The following is a 19,164-nucleotide window of genomic DNA, read 5'->3' as shown; positions in this document are numbered from 1 at the left end:
TCTGCATTGTTTCTTTTACAAAAGACTGGGCCTGACTATTTTGTATTACTTCTGAGCTAACTACTTGGATGACTACTAGCCATATTCTATGGCTTAGTTTAGGGGTCCCCGCTGTGAGCTATGATTAGCTATTGTAGAATAAACAAACAAGCTTACCTTTTATACGCATAATGTATTTCAGTATTCTCTATCAGCAAGATATCCTAAGCAATAGTCATACCACCAACACTTTAGTGTCTACATCACCTTGATGTGTTTGGATGAAGGAACAGAGGCACTTAATAAGCCAACACACATTGTAAGCATCTCTTTTATTTGTTGTAATATAAAGAAGCATACATCATTCATTCTTTTCAGTACAACTCAAATTGTACACCAACTAAAAAAAGATCAGTGTACACAGACATCCATGAGCCTGTCACAACAGGACTCATGACATTTTGCTCTGCTGGTATTGCACTTTGAATAGGCTTGAATTAAGGCACAGTAAAAACAAAATCATTTAGTGCTTCTACAGCAGATGTCTTCTTAAACACATGCTACATGACAAACTAGTTTTTCTAGCTTATGTATATACACACAAAGAAAGGAAAAATGCATGCACTAGAAGGCTTAGATTTCAACAATTTTGTTGCTTCATAATATACAAATAAAGTAGTTTAAAGATGTAAACAAATTGCATGCACATAAACTAGAGCGAAATCTTTAATACAGTATCTGAAAGCTATTATGCTTAAATAAAAAATATAACTTACTAGTACTCAATGTTTATGTGCCATTTTTGTCCTGTAGAAATTAAAAGTTTGGGGTTCTTTTTGCTTCACACATTGGCAGCATGTATGTTGGTAGGAAAGACTGATATGGCTTTTGCATTACACAACACAATGACAAGAAGCAGCTTCTCCTATTCCATTTGGATATGGCATCCTGGGTATTTTCCAGTTAAGGAAAGCAACAACAAAAAAATCCAATAGGATTTATGCTACAATTTGGGAAAGCTGCAAGTTTCAGCAGCCCTTTCTGGAGACATTTTGCTGAGAGTAAATTCTTAAAACCTAAAACAAAAGAATCTGAACAAACCAAATTTCACTTTCCACTTCAAACACTACAGAACAAAAATTAAGCCCCCCCCGGGGCTGTGATAGCTGAAGTGCTCTTGGATTGCTTCACGGGTTAACTGGGTGGCAGCATTTCAACAAGTATCCTGAAATCAATCTTCCTTCTCTTTCTTAAGGAAATTTGTGATATAGTTTTTATTTCTCTTTTTGGTGCAGGGCAGGAGATTTTTCAAATTAAATACAGGAACAAGTATCACTCCTGCAACCTACCATGCAGGCTGAGAAGGCACATTTACTGCTGTGTGGATAGCAAGGGAAGACTTTGTTTTATTAAAAGGCATAGTGTTTAATATTACTTCCCTTCCCTTTCTTCTCCCTCCCCCCTCCCCTCAAGAGTCTTTTGGTTAGACCAGATAGAGTTCTATATAGCGACTTCCCAGGAGCTGTCCATTTTTCTCAGCCACTGCTTTCTTAGCCAGGTCCAGGCTTGGAAAAGTCACCAACGCTTCTCCACTGGGCTGGCCACTAAAGTTGTAAAGCACGAGAATGGAATCTGTGTGGAGCTGCAGGAATAAGAACACAAGGGAGGGGGAAAAGAAACTTAAAAGCTAAGACCACAGATGTAGGCTCTGTCCCTAACTATGTACTCCTACTGGTTTCTTTAATTGCTTTAGATCAACAGAAAGGCAGTTCAGAGTTTTATACATAAAAACACTTCATCTGCCAAGCTTCAGATCATTGTGGCTACAAACAGCCAAGTCTGGAGGAGAATAAAGGACTGAAGACTGAACTGAGAGCTGTTTTTTAGTTCATAGCAGAAGGAACTTGAATTCTGCTGGTGTACGAGTCAGAAAGATTCAAAAGTAGCTCCAGGAGGACAGTCCAGTACAGAAGTACTGCAGATTACTTAGATTTAAGGTTAGCAAGACCATGTGTCTACATTATGGGCACTACAGTGGCATAGCTACTGCACTGTACCACATGGTATAGATGCAGACAACAGTGACAGAAGGGGTTTTTCGATTGCTGCAGGAACGCCACCTCTTCAAGTGATGGTAGCTAGGTTGTCAGAAGCATTCTTCCATCGACCTAGTTGCATCTATACCGTGGGCTAAGTTGGCATAGCTACAGCACTCAAGGTATGAATTTGTCATACCTCTGAGCATTGTAGCTATGTTGACCTAAGTTTGAAGTGTGGACTAGCCCAAGACAGAAGAGATATCAAATTTAGTAAATGATAGGCAAAGCAAGGAAGGAAACCTCAGCCTGCAGTGAAGTGTGCTTGTGCTACCTGGCTCATTGGCCAAACAAAACAGAAAGGGCTATTAAAGCATCATGAATACTAACCCAAAAGAAAATAAGGAAGACAGTGACACCAGAAAGAGAAGTATGGATAGAGCAGAATGAGAGGAGAAGATGCATGAGAATTAACAGAACTAAATTAGCCCCCAGAACCAGAGAAGTAAAAGTTGTAGTACTTCAATTGAATCAAAGGAGCCTTTAATATGGAGGGAAGAGGGCGGAAAGAGTGGTGGGAAATGATACTGTTCTGTCAATGTAGTTAATCTACTTGGGTTGACATCCGGGCCATGGTGTGTTCAAGGACTTAACCCTAAAATATTGAGTATAAAATCCACTCGGCAGATGTGCCTGAGCTTGTCTGTGCCCCCATACCAGACATCCTGGAAGCCCTTGCAGGGTAAATTTGGAAATCTCATTTGTATATTTGATTTAATAAATCTGAACCAAGCTAAGAAATCAAAAGTTGAAGCAGCAAAAACTCTGAATACAAGAGATTCATTTGCTGGAAACTTAAGATGGGGTCAACTCATTGCCAGAAAGAACACAAACACTTGCTAAGTTAGAACACCACAGTTTAAGGTGGGGGGGGAAAGAGATCAAGCGTAATACTTGCTTTGTGGAGTCTACATCCTTCAGATTTAAAGAGGAAAAACATTTGCATCCCTCCCCAAAAAATGATGCTACCATATATGCTTGTTACAGTAAGATAAATGGCAAAATGCTCACTTTTTGGTTACCTCCCATACTAATTTCTGAGAAACTTTATATTCTGACATGTAGAACTAAAGCCAGCACATACCAGAACTTCACTCACCAAATGCTTGGTAGGCAATAAAAGCAGCCTGAAGTTATAAGCAACAAATCATGTTAGGAACTAGAGGTACTTAACAGGGCAGTGAGCACAGACACTATTAGATCCATATAATACTGATACATTTCTCCCTCCAGAAACAAAGTGAATTAGGAAAGCAGCATGCTGAAAAATATTCAAGAACCTTATACAAAAATTCCTGTAAGAAGCCCAGATTAGGTTTAGAAATCAGATTAATAGATTTCAGATTACTAATGCACTTAAAGAGGAAGAAGCACTTCATTTGGGTAGAACCACTGACAAAATTGTATTGGATCTGTTTTAAAACGTTTTTGCACCTATACCTGGGATTGCTAACCGCTGGCTACAGTCATGGCTACAGTATATCGAGGTCAGTCAGTTTTAGTCTCCAGACGCAAATGCAGTGAGAGCATATGGGAATTATGGTTACACCACTGAGCACAGGAGACAACAAAAAAGCAGTTCCTGTAGCAGTTTTGGTTTTTAAATCAACGTATTAGAAAAAAAATAGTGTAGTTATGATAGTAGGAAGTGTGCTTCTCCCCCCCCCCCCCTTTTTTTTTTTTTTTTGGAACAAGCAACATCAGTAGCAGGAAAAACTGTATGGAAGGCCAACAGAACAGGCTGCAGGTTCTGCAAGAGGCAGAGTTGCCTATGTTTGATTAACTCTTTTCCAAGCTCATTTGTGTTCACTTTAAGACACTAACCTATGGTTTTAATGTAGATGCCTTACGTAAATGTATTAATTTTGGGAATTACAGCTGAAGATTCATTCAGAGGACGAGAATGATGTACTCACACATCGTGGCAAATATTTATTCTCTTTGGGTGGTTTGCACCAGAGATGTTCATACACGGTACCCAAGGCTACGCCACTCATTTTGTAGTCTCTTAGTCTGAGATAACTCAGCTCCCATCTGGCTGTAGCAAGGCCCAGTTATTAACCCCATTTTCCAGATGATACGAGTGATACACGAGAGCGGGTGAATAACTTGCCCAGGATCACAGTGAGTGTCTATGTATCTGCTCAGAATGAACCAGAGATTCTGCTGTCCGAGCTCTTCTAAACACTACACCACACAGCCTTCAGGTGACTGCTCCCCAGCAGGAGTGATATTTTATAGTGAAATCACACACATACGAAGGCCTTGATACAAATGGCTTTACAGAAAAGCCGCTCTAACCTAATGACCTATTAACTCAACTCTTTGTAAGTCATCTGTTTCCAAATGATATTATACCTATGGGGGAAGGGGGACCAGCAGAACTAATCAGCTGGATTTTTAAAAGAGAGACACTTGATATTATGGAAGTCATTAATACTTTCTAGGTCATATTAGAATTATGCATTACAACCACACAAATGCCAAAATTCATTATTATTAATATCAAGGCAGAGGCATAAAGTTGTGTCACTTATCACTGCACTGAAAAAACTTGGACATTAGCAGAACATTTAAATGCATAATTTAAAATAGTACCATTTGAGCTCTTAAATGATTGCTTTGGTTTCTCTTCCAAAAAGTATTAGAATAATTATTTTTAAAAACAAATCTAAGCGTCTTTAGGGAAAAAAAAGTTGGTTAACTTAGGGTATGGCTACACTGGAAACTTCAAAATGCTGCCGCGGGTGTGCTTTGAAGTGTGAGTGTAGTCGCAGCGCCAGCGCTGGGAGAAAGCTCTCCCAGCGCTGCATGTACTCCACATCCTCATGGAGTTTAGCTTGCAGTGCTGGGAGCCACACTCCCAGCACTGCGGCACTGTTTACACTGATGCTTTACAGCGCTGTATCTTGCAGCGCTCAGGGGGGTGTTTTTTTTCCACACCCCTGAGCGAGAAAGTTGCAGCGTTGTAAAGCGCCAGTGTAGCCATGGCCTTAGTATTTAAGGCTCAGGAGCAAACTTTTTACATGGGAATGAAGCAATACATAATTTAGTGCTCTAGCATTCAACAGAGAGCCTGTACAAAGCTTATGGACCTGAGGGCTTAAGAGATACATATCTCAGGTGGGCCCTGGGCAAAAGTGAATTTCATCATGAAGTGGTAACCAAAGTTTCCAGGCTCCAGAGATAAACTGCCTCCCCTCTCCTACTTTGTTTTCTTTTAATTTCTGAAGTTGTTCCACTCATACTGTTAAATCAGAAGAATACTTTGAACCTACAGTATAATAATAAAGGTATCTTAATATTGCTTTGTGCCCTCAAATTGCACAAATTTTTTCAATAATTATATGCTTTTTTTTGTTAATAGTTTAATTGAAGGATTTAGTAGTTTAATCAATATCCATTACACTTTTCAAATGTCTGTTACCTTTACTATATGTGAATGATTTGTAAGTCCCAGCTCAGAGGCCAAAGTGTAAGCGTGTATTGGGAAAGCCGGGATCAGACTGCAAAGGACAACTGGGATAGTTCACCATTAGCAAGTTTACTCACACATATAAAGAAAACAAACACCCTTATTGACAGAGCAACATTCCAGACCCATTCTAAAGAATAGGGATCTCACTGGTGCAAAGTGAGCAGGAGATATCTGAGAAGCATTCATTTCTAGACAACTTTGCAGTCTAAGAAAGATGGAGAAAGGCGGGGAGAGGGTTTAAAAAAAGAAAAAAAAAAGAGTGTCTTCCTCTTTTTGTTGAAGTCAAGGTTAGAAGAAATGTTCTTGCTATGTTCAAACAAACAAGAATAAAAGCCCTGGGCTAAAAGCCTCAGATGGAGCACTCAGCAAATGGTAATAAACCACTGTGAAAGTTTAACAGAAATTTCTTTGCACAAAGCCAAGCTGTCACATAACCTCCACCATTTACCACTGCTGTCCCATCAGCCACAGATCACAGGAGTAGCCTCAGTTTCACCAGATTAGTTGATTTTTTTTTTTTAATAGGACAGGAGCAGGGAAGGTTAGAGTAAGGTTCCCAAACACAAGCTAGGAAGGAAAAACAATCTCCACATCACCAAGCCCTTCATTTCCCTTCCCGTTCACCATTGGAGACCCAGCTTCTGCCATCCCATCTTACCTTCTTTGGAAGTTACAAACAGTTACAAACAGACCCACTCTTTCGGTGCTTGTAACACACTCCTTGCTTGATCGTTCAGCTGAATAAGGCCATTGTAGTCATCAGGTGCATACTACAGTACAAGTGTGATACACGATAATCAGCAATAGAAGGTACAGTTCTTGTACAGCAAGCCACACAGACTACATTTGCAACCTTAATTAAGAGCATCAGCTACAGTAACTGGCAGGAGACAAAGTGAATTTGACACACACAGCTTATATGCAATCAGTAAAATACATTACTTGAAGAATTGGTTGGAGATAGGTTTATGGAAGAAATATGGGGGAGATTATATACTGCATATACTAGCTTTTTGTAATGCAAGTCTTCATTAATAAGGAAATTTAAACAACCAAATACCCTTTTTTCCTTAATATTCATAGAACAGCAGCAAGTAGATATTGAAATGATGTGCCAGGTAACAAATGACAAAGTCTATGTATCAGAGAGAGCTATACTATGTTACAGCAGAGAATCTCATAGGAATTGGAGCACATGCTTTCTAGATTGCACAAACTGACGTGAGGAGAGGAAGGATTAGGAGAGACCAAGGTCTGAATTCTGATCTTACTTAGGAGTGTAAATAAGAAGTTAACTCCACTGAAGTACAGAGAGAGTTACCCTGGTGAAAAGCCAGCGGGAGGCGTTGTCCGCACACAAAAGCCAAAGTTATACGTCTGTGCCTAACACCAGCATAGCTAAAGTCATACAACTCCCAAGTGTGGATACATTTATACAGGTATAAAAGTGCTTGTATAGGTGAAGCTTACGCCATATAGGAAGGAGAACAAGCGATATCAGTGTAAAGCACTTTTATATGGATATAACTGAGTCCAAACAGGGGTTGTGCCAGTATAGCCATTTTGGTAAAAAGAAAAATCACATCACTAACCAATAAAGTTATATCAGTACAAAATAGGGTTGCCAACCCTCCAGGATTGTCCTGGAGTCTCCAGAAGATGAAAGATCATGTCAGATGATGAAATCTCCAGGAACACATCCAACCAAGATTGGCAACCCTACTACAAAAGCCGTGTATAGACTAGGCCTGAGAGAGAAGAGTCAGGTCAAAGATCTTAACCATGCATGAGAAGGGCGTGTTGTTATAGGGGATGGTGCAAGTCTGTGTCTAAAGTCAGAAAACAGATCTTGGTTGATGAGACCAAATGCTGGTTTATATAGAATGTCTCTAGAAGCACACATACCGGAAAGAAACAAATCCCAGAGAACACCTGAATATGTTGTGGAGACTACTGGAATGCTACTTTGCAGCAAAGAGGTACACATAACCTGGTTTACATTATGTCCTTTCTGCAATAAGAAGCAGAATTTTCTTTTTTGAAATGGCTTCCTTTACATGCATTGGCAGATTACACTATCCCCAAGCACACAAGTTCTATTGCTATGCTGCCCTTTCATTCTTTTGATACAGAAAATGTCTCCTGCCAGTTTATAGGGAAGAATAAATATTGTATTTATAAAAGAAAATAAAAAAACACTTTATAGCCACCTATAGTGAAATTTAAAGAACACATAATACATCTACCACACAGAGCAACATCCAAGAGCCCAAACACCATAAGAGAAAGAACCCCCATAATCTTCACTACAGATTTCTAGCCGCCTTCACCTCTAGACCCACTCCATTAAGTACAAACAAACGTAAGAAGTTTTTTCTAGATAGTCTCTACCAGGGCAACCAGGCTGAGCAAATATTAATTATCAGCTACCAGACCTGCCCTTGAAACCAATCTACAAAAAGTAAGTTTGTTCTTTGGAAGGAATGTCTCAATATAGTACATACTTTAGATACTAGATTATCAGCAGATTTGCAGTAGGTAAAGCCCTGTAGCCTCTAGTGAGAATATTTTTTTTTTAAAGTATGCATAAGCAACAAGAAAAATGAGGTATGGAAAAATTACAGTGTATCAGAAACGGCAAGAAGAGAGATTGGTATAAAGCATAAGCTCAAGTGTGCAGGAAACTTGAATAAATATTGTGGTGGGTTTTTTATAGAGTTTTTTATTTAGAGGACAGACATGTAAAAGGAGAGATTGTATTAAGTTACAGTAATTAAACAGAGGTTGTGGAGCAGTAAGTGCTTCTGAACAGCTCCAGCTTAAAAAAAAATTACAAAAAGGCATTATTGTTAATCAAGTTAGGGAAATAATGCAACAGGTGAGGTCAAACAAGAAACTAGGTCTCTAGTGAGAAAATGACAGCTACTCCAAAAGACTTGAGATAGAGCATTAAATGAGCATTTCAGATGTTGCCTATATTTCAGAAGCCTCCTAAATGAGCAAGGCCAAGGTACACTACTATTGGACTGGATGACCAAAAGTGGAAGAACCTGAGGTCAGCTCAGGTGTCCAAAGTGGAATATCAGTGTTGCTAGCTTTGAATGCAGGGACATGTAATTAGCATTAAGCCTCTTAATTTAGGCTCAGTATTTCTGCTTTACCAGTCCCCTACCAATCTGAGATTGTGAAATAATTACACAATAATGTAAAACTGCACTATTATGGACTTGCCAGAAGTCATCCAATGCCACATATTGTACAGATGACAAAAAGCAACATTACATAGAATCATAGATTATTAGGGTTGGAAGGGACCTCAGGAGATCATCTAGTCCAACCCACTGCTCAAAGCAGGACCAATCCCCAAATGGCCCCCTCAAGGATTGAACTCAAAACCCTGGATTTAGCAGGCCAATGCTCAAACCACTGAGCTATCCCTCCCCACCAACTCAGAAGCAGATAGCTAAAAAACTACTGCCAAAACCCATTTCCTGCTGTTGAAAAGCTGGCGTGTACAATAGCATGTTCTTTGCCTTTGTTCATTCATATGGGCAAAAGGTGAATTTTCAAATAATTCAAAAATTCTGCTTCCATTGCAATCAATGGCAGATAAGCCAGTCTGAAAATCCCAGATAAGATAATCAGCTGTGAACTCATAGAACCGGAAGTCATTTCGAAAAGCTTTATAAATCCAGTGACATATCAAATTTGGCCTCAACACATCCAACCTGAATATAGATGTTGCATTTTCAAAGGCACTCTCTTCAGTGGGCATTTTTAACTCACTCAGAAAACTGCAAGTTTCTGAGGAGAGCTTATTGTTAACTGCCTGGCAGCAGCAGCTGACCCCTGTTATCCAATTATTCATCAACAAACCAAGCATCTATTGAAGATGTTTTTCCATCAGCCAGTGTCTCTTTTTCCTCTATTTGACTGAACAGTCTAGTTTATTGATATAGATGAAGCAGAGGGAGCTGCTTCTTAGATTGAAGAAAAATATAAAGGAAAAATCAATCTGTCAGTGACAAAACGATTCCTTTTTCACCCTGAGGTGGCTATCAAGTCCAACTGAAGTTAGTGGGGAGAGGCACATGAAAAGAGCCAAGAAGAGGCTGCACACACATCACCACTGTGGGGGTTTCTTTAAAGGATTCCTCACATTTGACCTTCATCTCAAGGGCAGCAGGAAATGGTACATGGTGTGCCCACCTGTACTATGAGTCTTCCAGTGGGTAGGTAGGATTGGAGCCAGGTATAGAGTAAAGTTCGCACCAAGAGGGTAACTTGGAAGCAGAAAGTAATGCCAAGTAATAGCAAGTGGTGAATCTTTACAGGCTAGGAAAAAAAAATGGCAAGATACACCACAGAGTGGCCACAGATAAAAGACAGAGTGGGTGAAAAGTGCATCTGGTAGGAATAGAGTACTGGTACCAAGGGAAGCGGATGCTCGGTGAGTAGCAAAGCCAGTTTGAATAGGGGGAACAAGTTGATCCTTTCAGAAAGCAAAGGTAAGGCTGAATCATTTTATATGGGAGCAGGATCAATCTCTTATTGACTAATGAGACTGATAGTAGGATTTTCACACTGAGAAGTCGCCGTCAGAAATCTAGATTTATGAAGGCTGAGGGAGGAGATAGAAGCAACCCTGTTTATCAAATCAAGAGGATTTCCAGACTCAGTACGTCTTTTCTAGTGTCCTAATATGAACTGGCAAAAATGTAAATGTAAAAGAGAGAAAAGAAAGTTAATCCATCCCTTGGTTGACAAAGGTTAAGTTCTGTGTCTCAGGTCCACACTGTTAAAACAAAGTAGAGTTCTACGATTACTTGATCCTGCACTCTACATTTAAAGAGACATTCTTGTAACATTGTTTCTTTCTCTCTGCTCCATGTTAGTCTGTTTTCTTGCAGTTCCTCGGTAAGAGGGTTTTACGGTTTTTGAGTGGCAAGTTACAGCACTGTAAGTAGTACTTCATGTTCCAAGGGAAAGTTGAACCAAGAGTTGAAAACCCATGTACCGTCTAGGTGGAGTCAACTCTCCCTCACTAGCAGTAACCAAGGGGCTATTACATTTCCTGGTTTACCTCAGTCCATCCCAAGAGTCACATTCTCTGACTGAAAAATACTCCCTCTACTGTTTCAAAGGTTAGTTTGAGACATATGATATATAAACAATATCACAAGCATCCTTCACACAGCTTTTCCAACATTTACTAATTTTTGACCCGCAATAATTCTGCTGTGCTAGCCTATCATCTTATGCAGAGATCACCTGTGCTGCTTCCTGAGGAGATCATGCTGCTTTTTCATTCCTTTCCTAAAAAATTAATTTGAACCTAAATCTTTAGAAGCAAAAAAGTTAATGCATTACTATCACTGCATTACTAGCCCTCCTGAATTCCATTTTCCCCTCACCTTATGTTAGTGCCTCTGCAAGTATCTGCCACCTAAACAGGAATAAGGGCTTGGCTACACACCATTTGTGCACTGATTTAACTAAATGGTTTAGAAACTGATTTTAGTTAAGCCCTAAGGAAATAGGGAAATTAAGGGGAAACATAATAGGAGCTAAGAATAGTTTCCAGCTAGAAAGGAGGTGCAACTTGCAGTTGTTAGAGGCAAAATGGCCACTGCAGAAATGCAGCTGTAGCAATTCTATTCTGGATTTACAGGGCAAGTCACCAGAAGAGTTCGCTAGGAAAGTCTCCTCTGAAAATATGAACCCACACCAGAGAATAGGTCCTAGGGAGGGGAGGAATCCCTAAATGTCTGAGACTCTGATTCAGTCTAGATTATTTGGTATTGAATCAAAGTGCCAAAATACAGCAGCAGAGACAAGCTTAAATGTTTGGTGGAAGAGGTAGTAAAAGGAGAGACCTGTGTCATTCCAATTACCCACCACAATAGTGGTGCCATTAACTGAATTGCTTAAAGTGTGACAAGCAGCTAGTTGACAGCAATGGTAAACAGCAAAATTTACTATCCCAATTTTGAGAGAGGCTCTCTCCTTGTGGACAGTGCTTCCAACTGAAAGATCAATCTAAATTCAGAACCAAAGCAGTATATGTCTGTGAGCTACAGCTGTGTTCCATTTTAGATGGGGAAAGTGATACAATACACCTCTACCCCGATATAATGTGACCTGATATAACATGAATTTGAATATAACGTGGTAAAGCAGTGCTCGGGGGAGGGTGGGGCCTGTGCACTCTGGCGGATCAAAGCAAGTTCAATATAACGCAGTTTCATCTATAACGTGGTAAGATGTTTTGGCTCCTGAGAATAGCATTATATCGGGATAGAGGTGTATTATCTACTGCTTGCTAGCTTTTCTGCAAAGCTACGCTAAGTGAGGCTATTCTCCCACCCCTACTATTCCCTCCCACCCCCACCCCAGAAGGTTTTGTGACTAGAATTGGCAACTAGAGGATGCAATAGACATGGATGAAGAAGCTATCCCCCTAGGACTGTGAAAGGTGTCAGATTTCAAAAAGGACCCATAGGAAACAGAGAATACTTTCTTTGTTCAAACATACATGTCAGGCAAAGCTTAATCCAGGGGAAGTCAGCAAAAGTGAAGTCTGCTGTCCTGATATTAGAGATAGATGAGTTGTTAAAGCTCTTGGAATTTTGCCATTCATCCATCCATTTCCCCCCACTGCCTCATTGCTGCTTTTTTTAAAAAAGCAATTAGCCTTGAATTCTGTGTCTATGAAGACTCAGAGGATTAATACATTGCAAAACCCTCTATAGCTTCACATAAGGAATGGTATACATAAACCCAGTATAGGTTTAAAAGATATTCATTTTATTTTAAGCCTATCCTATATAAAAACAGTAAAACAGCCACCAGGTTTCCAACCTGGCCCTGTTTCAGCAAGTAGGGACAAACTCTCACAAGCTTTAAGCAATTTTCAGATGTTAACTACGATCCCTCAAAGTCAGTCTTCCCAGCTCATATCATTTCTGACTGTAGTTCTGAATGAAACACAATGCCCTAGTGAAGAGGACTACACTGACATCCAGGCTACCTGGGTTGATAAATCTGCTTTCTATTCCAGAGTACCACAATTCTATTAATGGCACACACATTCCTATGAAAGTAGCAAGCATCAAAAGCTTGGATTATTCTTGGCATCTTGGAACATTCCCCTTAATCTCATTGGTTCAGTTAGTAATCATGAGAAGCTGAATTAACCAATAAGCAAATGTAAGGCTAAAGTGCACAATACACAGCAGATTTAGCAAATACATGTTACATAAATAACTAAAGATAGAGGCAAAAAGTACCTTTGCTTACTTGGTATTTATTTACCCTTGCATAAAAACATCACTGTTTCTACAAGTGCTAATGGCTGTTCTCCAATCATTCACTTACCATTTCCTTAATTCCTCTCAACTTTAGTGACAGCTGTTTAGAGTGTTGTGCTGCAGTGACCTAACTGTACAGTTTACTAGTGCTGAATATAGTCAACCACCCAGGTTTCCCCCATTCCTTCTCCCTGATAGAGACACATTTTCAGGAACTGAAGAGTAGATTTTTATTTTTAAAAATAAATTCCAGAAATTCAGTTCTCCTTGAAGTAGAAGATTTTCAAGTTATGATAGGAGCTCGCAGTAAATATCCAGACTGACTCATAGTCCTCCTCCAAATCCCTTCAAAAATTTTAACAAATAATTAGGGAGCTGATGTGCTGAGGCCACTGCCAATCATGCTGACCAGTATGGTCTCATTATTTCCTTGTGTTTCCCCTCTGTCTATCTAAATTCTCCGATTGGCTGTTGTCTTATACTTAGGCTACATCTAAACTACAGACCACTGCAGCGGCATCGCTGTAAGGTCTCCTGTGTAGTGCTCTTTGCCGGCAGGAAAAAGCTCTCCCACTGGCATAATTAAACCACCCCCAATGAGCGGCGACAGCCTCGTTGGGAGAACCTCTCCCACCAACGTAGCACTGTCCACACCGGCGCATGTGTCAGTGAAACTTACGTCAGTCAGAGGGGTATTTTTTTTTCCACGCCTCTCACCAGCAAAAGTTTTGCCAACAAGAGCGCTAGAGTAGACAGTCTTAGAGTGTAGCTATCTGTGGCAGAGACTGTCTTTTTGTTAACTGTACAATGCTCAGCACAGTGGCATCCTGGGCCATGATGGGATCCCCAGGATTTACTGCAATACAATAATCATAAGCTACATCATGAATTATTGGATGGTAACATGCTAGCATTAAACGTTTACATTCAGAAGCGTATCGCACATTGCAATACAATAGAGAGAGTTTTTTCAAGCATCTCCAAAAAAAAAAATTGTTAACTGCTCTGTAGATTTTTTGTGAAGTTAACTGAAAGCATCATGTATGTTTAACTGTGATGAAGGAATTCTTAATTTAAAAAAAATCATAGGAGCATCTGATGGTGCTATAAGGATGAAACCAATTTACTGGGCTATTAAATAAAAGAAGCCAACACTAATAGTCAAACTGATGAAAATACTGAATAATAATTTTAACACCATCTACTGTTGGAAGCATGTACTGATGTTGAGACCAGCTTGTTCAAGCACATGGTAAGCCAAGAGTATCTCCCTTATGAGGCAGGTCTGGTGTGAAAGCTGCTTTCAGTTAAGTAGCAACATGTACATACATGCAGTCCATGAAGCCCCTGAAGACCAAAGAGATTCAGACAAGGAAACAGCAGAAAATAAATAAAACTGAACTCATCCCTTTCAGACAGGAATACACAAAAGATAAAAATCACCCTTTGTTCTCAGCATCTCAGATCCAATTTCCGCGTCCACTGAAAATCAACTTCAATTATTTTCACAAAGGGATTAAGATCATACCCATGCCAATGGTGGTTAACAAGGGCTCACTTTATAAAGGACCAGAAGCATCGTTCAATACATCCTCTGGGTAGCAGTAGAAAGAGAAGAAATGGGGGAGTGGGAGAGGGAGGGAGGAGATAATGTTAGATTTTCTTACCAGAGACAAAACACTGTCCCAACACAATAAGTCATCAGACCTTTTACTTACAAAAGTATTTTTCCAGATTACTGCAGGAGTGTGTGCGTGCGTGGGCGTGTGTAAATAAAAAACCTGGACTAGCACATGTATCATGTAGTGATTTCTCAGCTCCTTCACAAGATTCTGATCCCTGATCTACTCAGGGCAGCATTTTCTAAAGACTTAATTCAATCAGTCACTCTCTTTGATCAGCAGTAGCTGATGACAGTAAAATGCGTAAACTTTTAAATATCTTGCTGTGTTCCTCATCTCAAACTCTAGAAAGATAATTCAACTGGGCAAATGATGAAAGACACACCCAAAACCAGCTTCTTAAATGTCATAATGACTGAGCTTCACTTTTAAAATTATTTTTGGGTGGAGTAGGGTAGGGATTTATTTCTTGTGATTAGAGAACAGGTTAAAATAGGAGTATACATCTAGTTCTGATTTATAAACACATTCCTATACATTTAAAATTTTTAATTATGCTACACACACACTTTAAGCTACTTTCCATTTAAGGAGATCGAAGGGGCAAATTAAGCAACAGAACTGAAACCTGTAAACTATAAATATAAGATTTAGTTAATAACACCCAGCTATCAGAAGTGGAAAGTTCACTGATCTACAAACAATTGCCTATACAGTCCCATCTACGAATGGGGGCAGGTCTAATTTCACATATTTTCTTGTTACTTTTCCTCTGAGGTTTTGATGCAGGACATAATTCTACATTCTCAAAATAGAATCTCATATTAAAAGCTAGCAGGGAACAAATGAAAATAAAAATAAATGTAGTTTTAAAAAGTTAATTAAAATCAATACAAATGAATAAGTAGTAGCTGAAGAGTCACTGTCATATCTCAAAAAACAGGTACACATTACTTTGGTTTGAACTTCTCCTTAGAAGAAAATTTCTGAGACAAAATGAAAAACACAGCTGATTAATTTCTTAGCAGAATTCAAGAGGCTGTGCTTGATTTACACAAGAGCTTTGTGGTTTTAAAGCCATTAATTCCCCAAACTGTGTAAAATCTGCAAAATTCTTTCTGAATTACCAAGACCAGAGCAATATGATTTCAATACCACCAAAGAGGCCATCTCCACTGTTTAAGCAACACTAGTTCTGGAGAAGACCTGGTTTTCTTCCCATCCTAATTATCAGAGAGATCTCTCCTAGGATATATAGCTAAGTGTTTTCTGTGGCCCAAACAAGATTACATAGCTGATACCATGCATTACAAAAACAGTCTACTATAGACTTAGAAGAATCTTGGAGAAATTAACTTACGATTGCCTCCTTATTCTGACTGTTTTCCTTGCCTGAAGTTTGCCCCTGTCCAACAAGAAAAACCCCCAACCCATCTGCATTGCAGTCTCTAAAGGACAGTAAAAGTCAGAAACAGGGCTGGTGTGGCTGGACAGTCTATTTATAAGCCACACAGATGGTAGTTTGAGATCTAATGTAAGCTATATCAAATTTTTCATTTTTCCAATGTTTCAGTACAATTTAATCCCTACTATCAAAGGTTTGGAATTTGTACCATTTATTGCTATTTACAGACATTAAATTATCTCCTGAATGATTTTATTTTTGCCTTTGCAAGTATTCAGCTACAGAAGAGAGATTTAGATAGCAGGCATATCAACAAAGCTCATCTGATGTGTGCAGGAAGATGCAGGGAATACTAATCTACACATTCAAATATGTGGCTATCCCATGGATGCAGCTCAGGTTCTTCATCTTTTAAAAAATATATATGGTAGATTGATGCTCACTTACCCATTAACTGGAATTCAGTTCACTTGATAATTATTTAGATAACTACTGATGGTGTATAGAGCATTTGTTCAAGGTAAATCATGGTTTGGAGGATTAATTCCAGTCAACAGCAAAATATGTTAGGCCTTGTAAAATGCCTCTGAAGTAGGTAGGTAGATTGGTATCACCCTCATTTTACAGATACATCTCAATTCTTCCCCACCCAGGTCACAGAGGGAGCCTTTCAATGCTGAAATCATCATTCACACCTGTGCTCCGACCACTAGGTCATGCATCTAACATTTGAAGAGAAAAAAATCAGAATTGCTATAATTGACAAAAATGAAATGTCCATGAATATATTTTGGGATGTGCTGATTGTAAAAATTGCCTTACCCATGATGCAATGCACCACCATTGGCTGACCATGGGTACATCTACTCTGCACTGTGTTGCTATTTCCCTGATGCCAGAGCCTTTCCCCACTGCAGGGAAAGACTATGGTGGTGGGTAAAGGCTTTGGCAGCGGGGAGGCAGTGGAGAAAGTTTCCAGCAGCTCCTGGTTGCCTCCTCTCTGCCAGAGCCTTTTATTGACACATGTAACTAACTACACACTGCAGTGTAGCCTCAGCAGGCTTTTCACTGCAGCGTGTAGCTACATGCACCCTACCCTCTGCCACCAGTGGTGTGCAGTGCAGCTGTGGCCCATACGACAACGAATGCATAGCCAGCAGGTCCCTTCCTCTTTTTCCCAAAGCCAAGATTTACTAAGATTGACACAGAACAATAGCTATCAGAAGTCCAAGTCACAGAAAGGCAGATGTTGATGACAGGGACTGGATACTAACCTGGTATCCCTGGAAGAAACTGAGAATTTCCTTCATTCCTGTGTTATAAGGCAAGCCCTGCATACGAACTAAAGCTCCAGGCTGGGGCAGCATTGGAGTGTGTGTGGCTGAGGCAGCAGCTGCTACTGCTGCAGGAGGAGCTGCAATATACCCCACCGTGGTAGGCGATACTGGAGGACTGAAAAGGAAAGAGTGAGGCAGAATGGTTATCAGTGACCAATGGGTGGCTTTAGGGCTTGGGGTAGGAGAAAGGTTTGAGGTGGATCAATTTCACTGAAGATTCAATATTAGCTCAGGGGAAGAGCTCCTGAATGCTCTTCATTCCCAACCCTACCGCAAACCTAGGAAGTGTTACATCAGAGTAAATACCAATCAACAGTTCTAAACCACCAGGCAAGCAGATAATGGCTCTTCCTAGTATAATAAGCTGGCTATTTAAAAAACTGGCAATGGATATGTCTACACTGCAACTGGAGATGGGATTGCAGCTTGCATAGGCTTACCCCCCAGCAGACACGGCTAAAAATAGCCATGAAGGTGAGGTGTCATGGACACTGGCAGGGGCTATGAACGCGAGTATGTACCCAGGGCTCTGGGTAGGCTTGTATAGCCCATGCTGAAGGCTCTGCCAGCATGTGTTCAATGCTATTTTTAGCCACGCTGGCTGATTAAAGCAAGCGCTGGTATGACTACTGGGTTGCAATCACATCTCACATAAAACTGTAGACATACCAAGTGTCTAAAACATCCTTGCTTGCCTGAAGGAGGCTTGATTCCCTCCGGCAAAAGCTAAGCCCCATTAAGAGGCCTAGATGAGGCCACCTAAGCAGTCATCGTCCCTGTTGATAAACGTCAGCAACTCTCAGGACTGTCAAGATCAGAAACACAAATTAAAGGGACGCACAGGTGACCCAATAGTTTCCTTTCTATAAAGAAATGGATTCTGAGATCAAGTAGCAGAAGGCAACCAAGCCCCACTGTACCTGGGATAGTAAGCTGTGTAGTTCATGTAAAGCTGAGCAGCCTGAGCCGGGTAGTAGGTAACAGTTGGAGGGGCAGCAGCAGAAGCCTGGGGAGTCCTGGTTGTTGATAACAGGGCTTGTGGCTGGTAAAGTGCTGCTTCTGCTGGGATCACTGCTGCGGCTGTTTGGAAAGCAGCATACGCTGGTGGAGAAAGACCTAAAAAACAAACCAGAAAAACTGACCCATCAAAACAGGAATTGGCCTGGGGTGGGAACAAGATGGGAGAAGATTTATTTATTCCGTGAGTATTATCCACGCTAAGAGCATCTGACCACAATGAACTAAAGCTCACACATCTGCTCTAAACCCTCTCAGTGGAAACACCTATCATGTCAACACGAATGACAGGATTTCTGGGATACTTGGAATAAACAATACCTACCAAGTGCATGAAGATGAGTTGCCTCAGCCATATTAAAATGGATACTAGAAAGCTGCACAGTTAGCCAAAGAAAGTATGAAGCTACGTGAACAGATAATGCAGGGTATTGAACGCACATGTGTGCCCACATACTTCTGTTCCTTCTAGCAGAAGTTGCTCTCTGTGGGACAGATTTTCAAAGAAGCTAGGTACACAAGTGTACCTTCAATTCTCAACCGACAGTCTGCATGCAACTACTGCAGACTGATATGCTTATCAGGATATTGTAAATACAAATGGCTAATTAAATTCATTTGCATGCACAGATACCTGTTTTTCATACAAAGATTAAGCATGCGACTGCACACCTTGCTTTTATTTTTTTTTTAAATTTGGCCATCTATAATTTAATGTTTGGAACATATCCACATTGTGATTGGGTAATCAAACAAGTTTGAATGGAAATCATCAGCCCACAGTAAAGCCCCAAATGTTAAATTATAATCATTGTAGTATTTATATATTCTTAAGAAAGAGATAAATTGTCATTTGCTGGAAGTGTTCAGTACATAGTAGGGATAGTAATACTGTTCACAGATGACAGCCAGTAAAATCC

General features: G+C 40.1%; 1 protein-coding gene across 4 annotated transcripts in view; it reads right to left on the bottom strand.

Moving 5' to 3' along the window:
- Window positions 1-314: 314 nt before the first annotated feature.
- The window catches only part of ESRP2 (epithelial splicing regulatory protein 2), a 66,837-nt gene continuing 47,987 nt past the window's right edge, over window positions 315-19,164 (bottom strand). For 3 of the 4 annotated variants that reach the window (XM_030582077.1, XM_030582076.1, XM_030582078.1), the window contains exons 14-17: window positions 18,148-18,343; window positions 17,165-17,342; window positions 6,212-6,323; window positions 315-1,621 (exon numbers count right to left, since the gene is read on the bottom strand). In XM_030582077.1, the coding sequence (XP_030437937.1) occupies window positions 6,234-6,323; window positions 17,165-17,342; window positions 18,148-18,343 (464 nt within the window). In that variant the 3' untranslated portion in view covers window positions 315-1,621; window positions 6,212-6,233. The remainder of the gene's footprint in view (window positions 1,622-6,211; window positions 6,324-17,164; window positions 17,343-18,147; window positions 18,344-19,164) is intronic. The other variant, XM_030582079.1, reaches the window with a different exon arrangement.

Source organism: Gopherus evgoodei, chromosome 12, assembly GCF_007399415.2.
Source record: "Gopherus evgoodei ecotype Sinaloan lineage chromosome 12, rGopEvg1_v1.p, whole genome shotgun sequence".
NCBI lineage: Eukaryota > Metazoa > Chordata > Testudines > Testudinidae > Gopherus > Gopherus evgoodei.
Note: the sequence above shows the minus strand (reverse complement) of the source record. Positions and strands in the feature narration are given on the sequence as shown.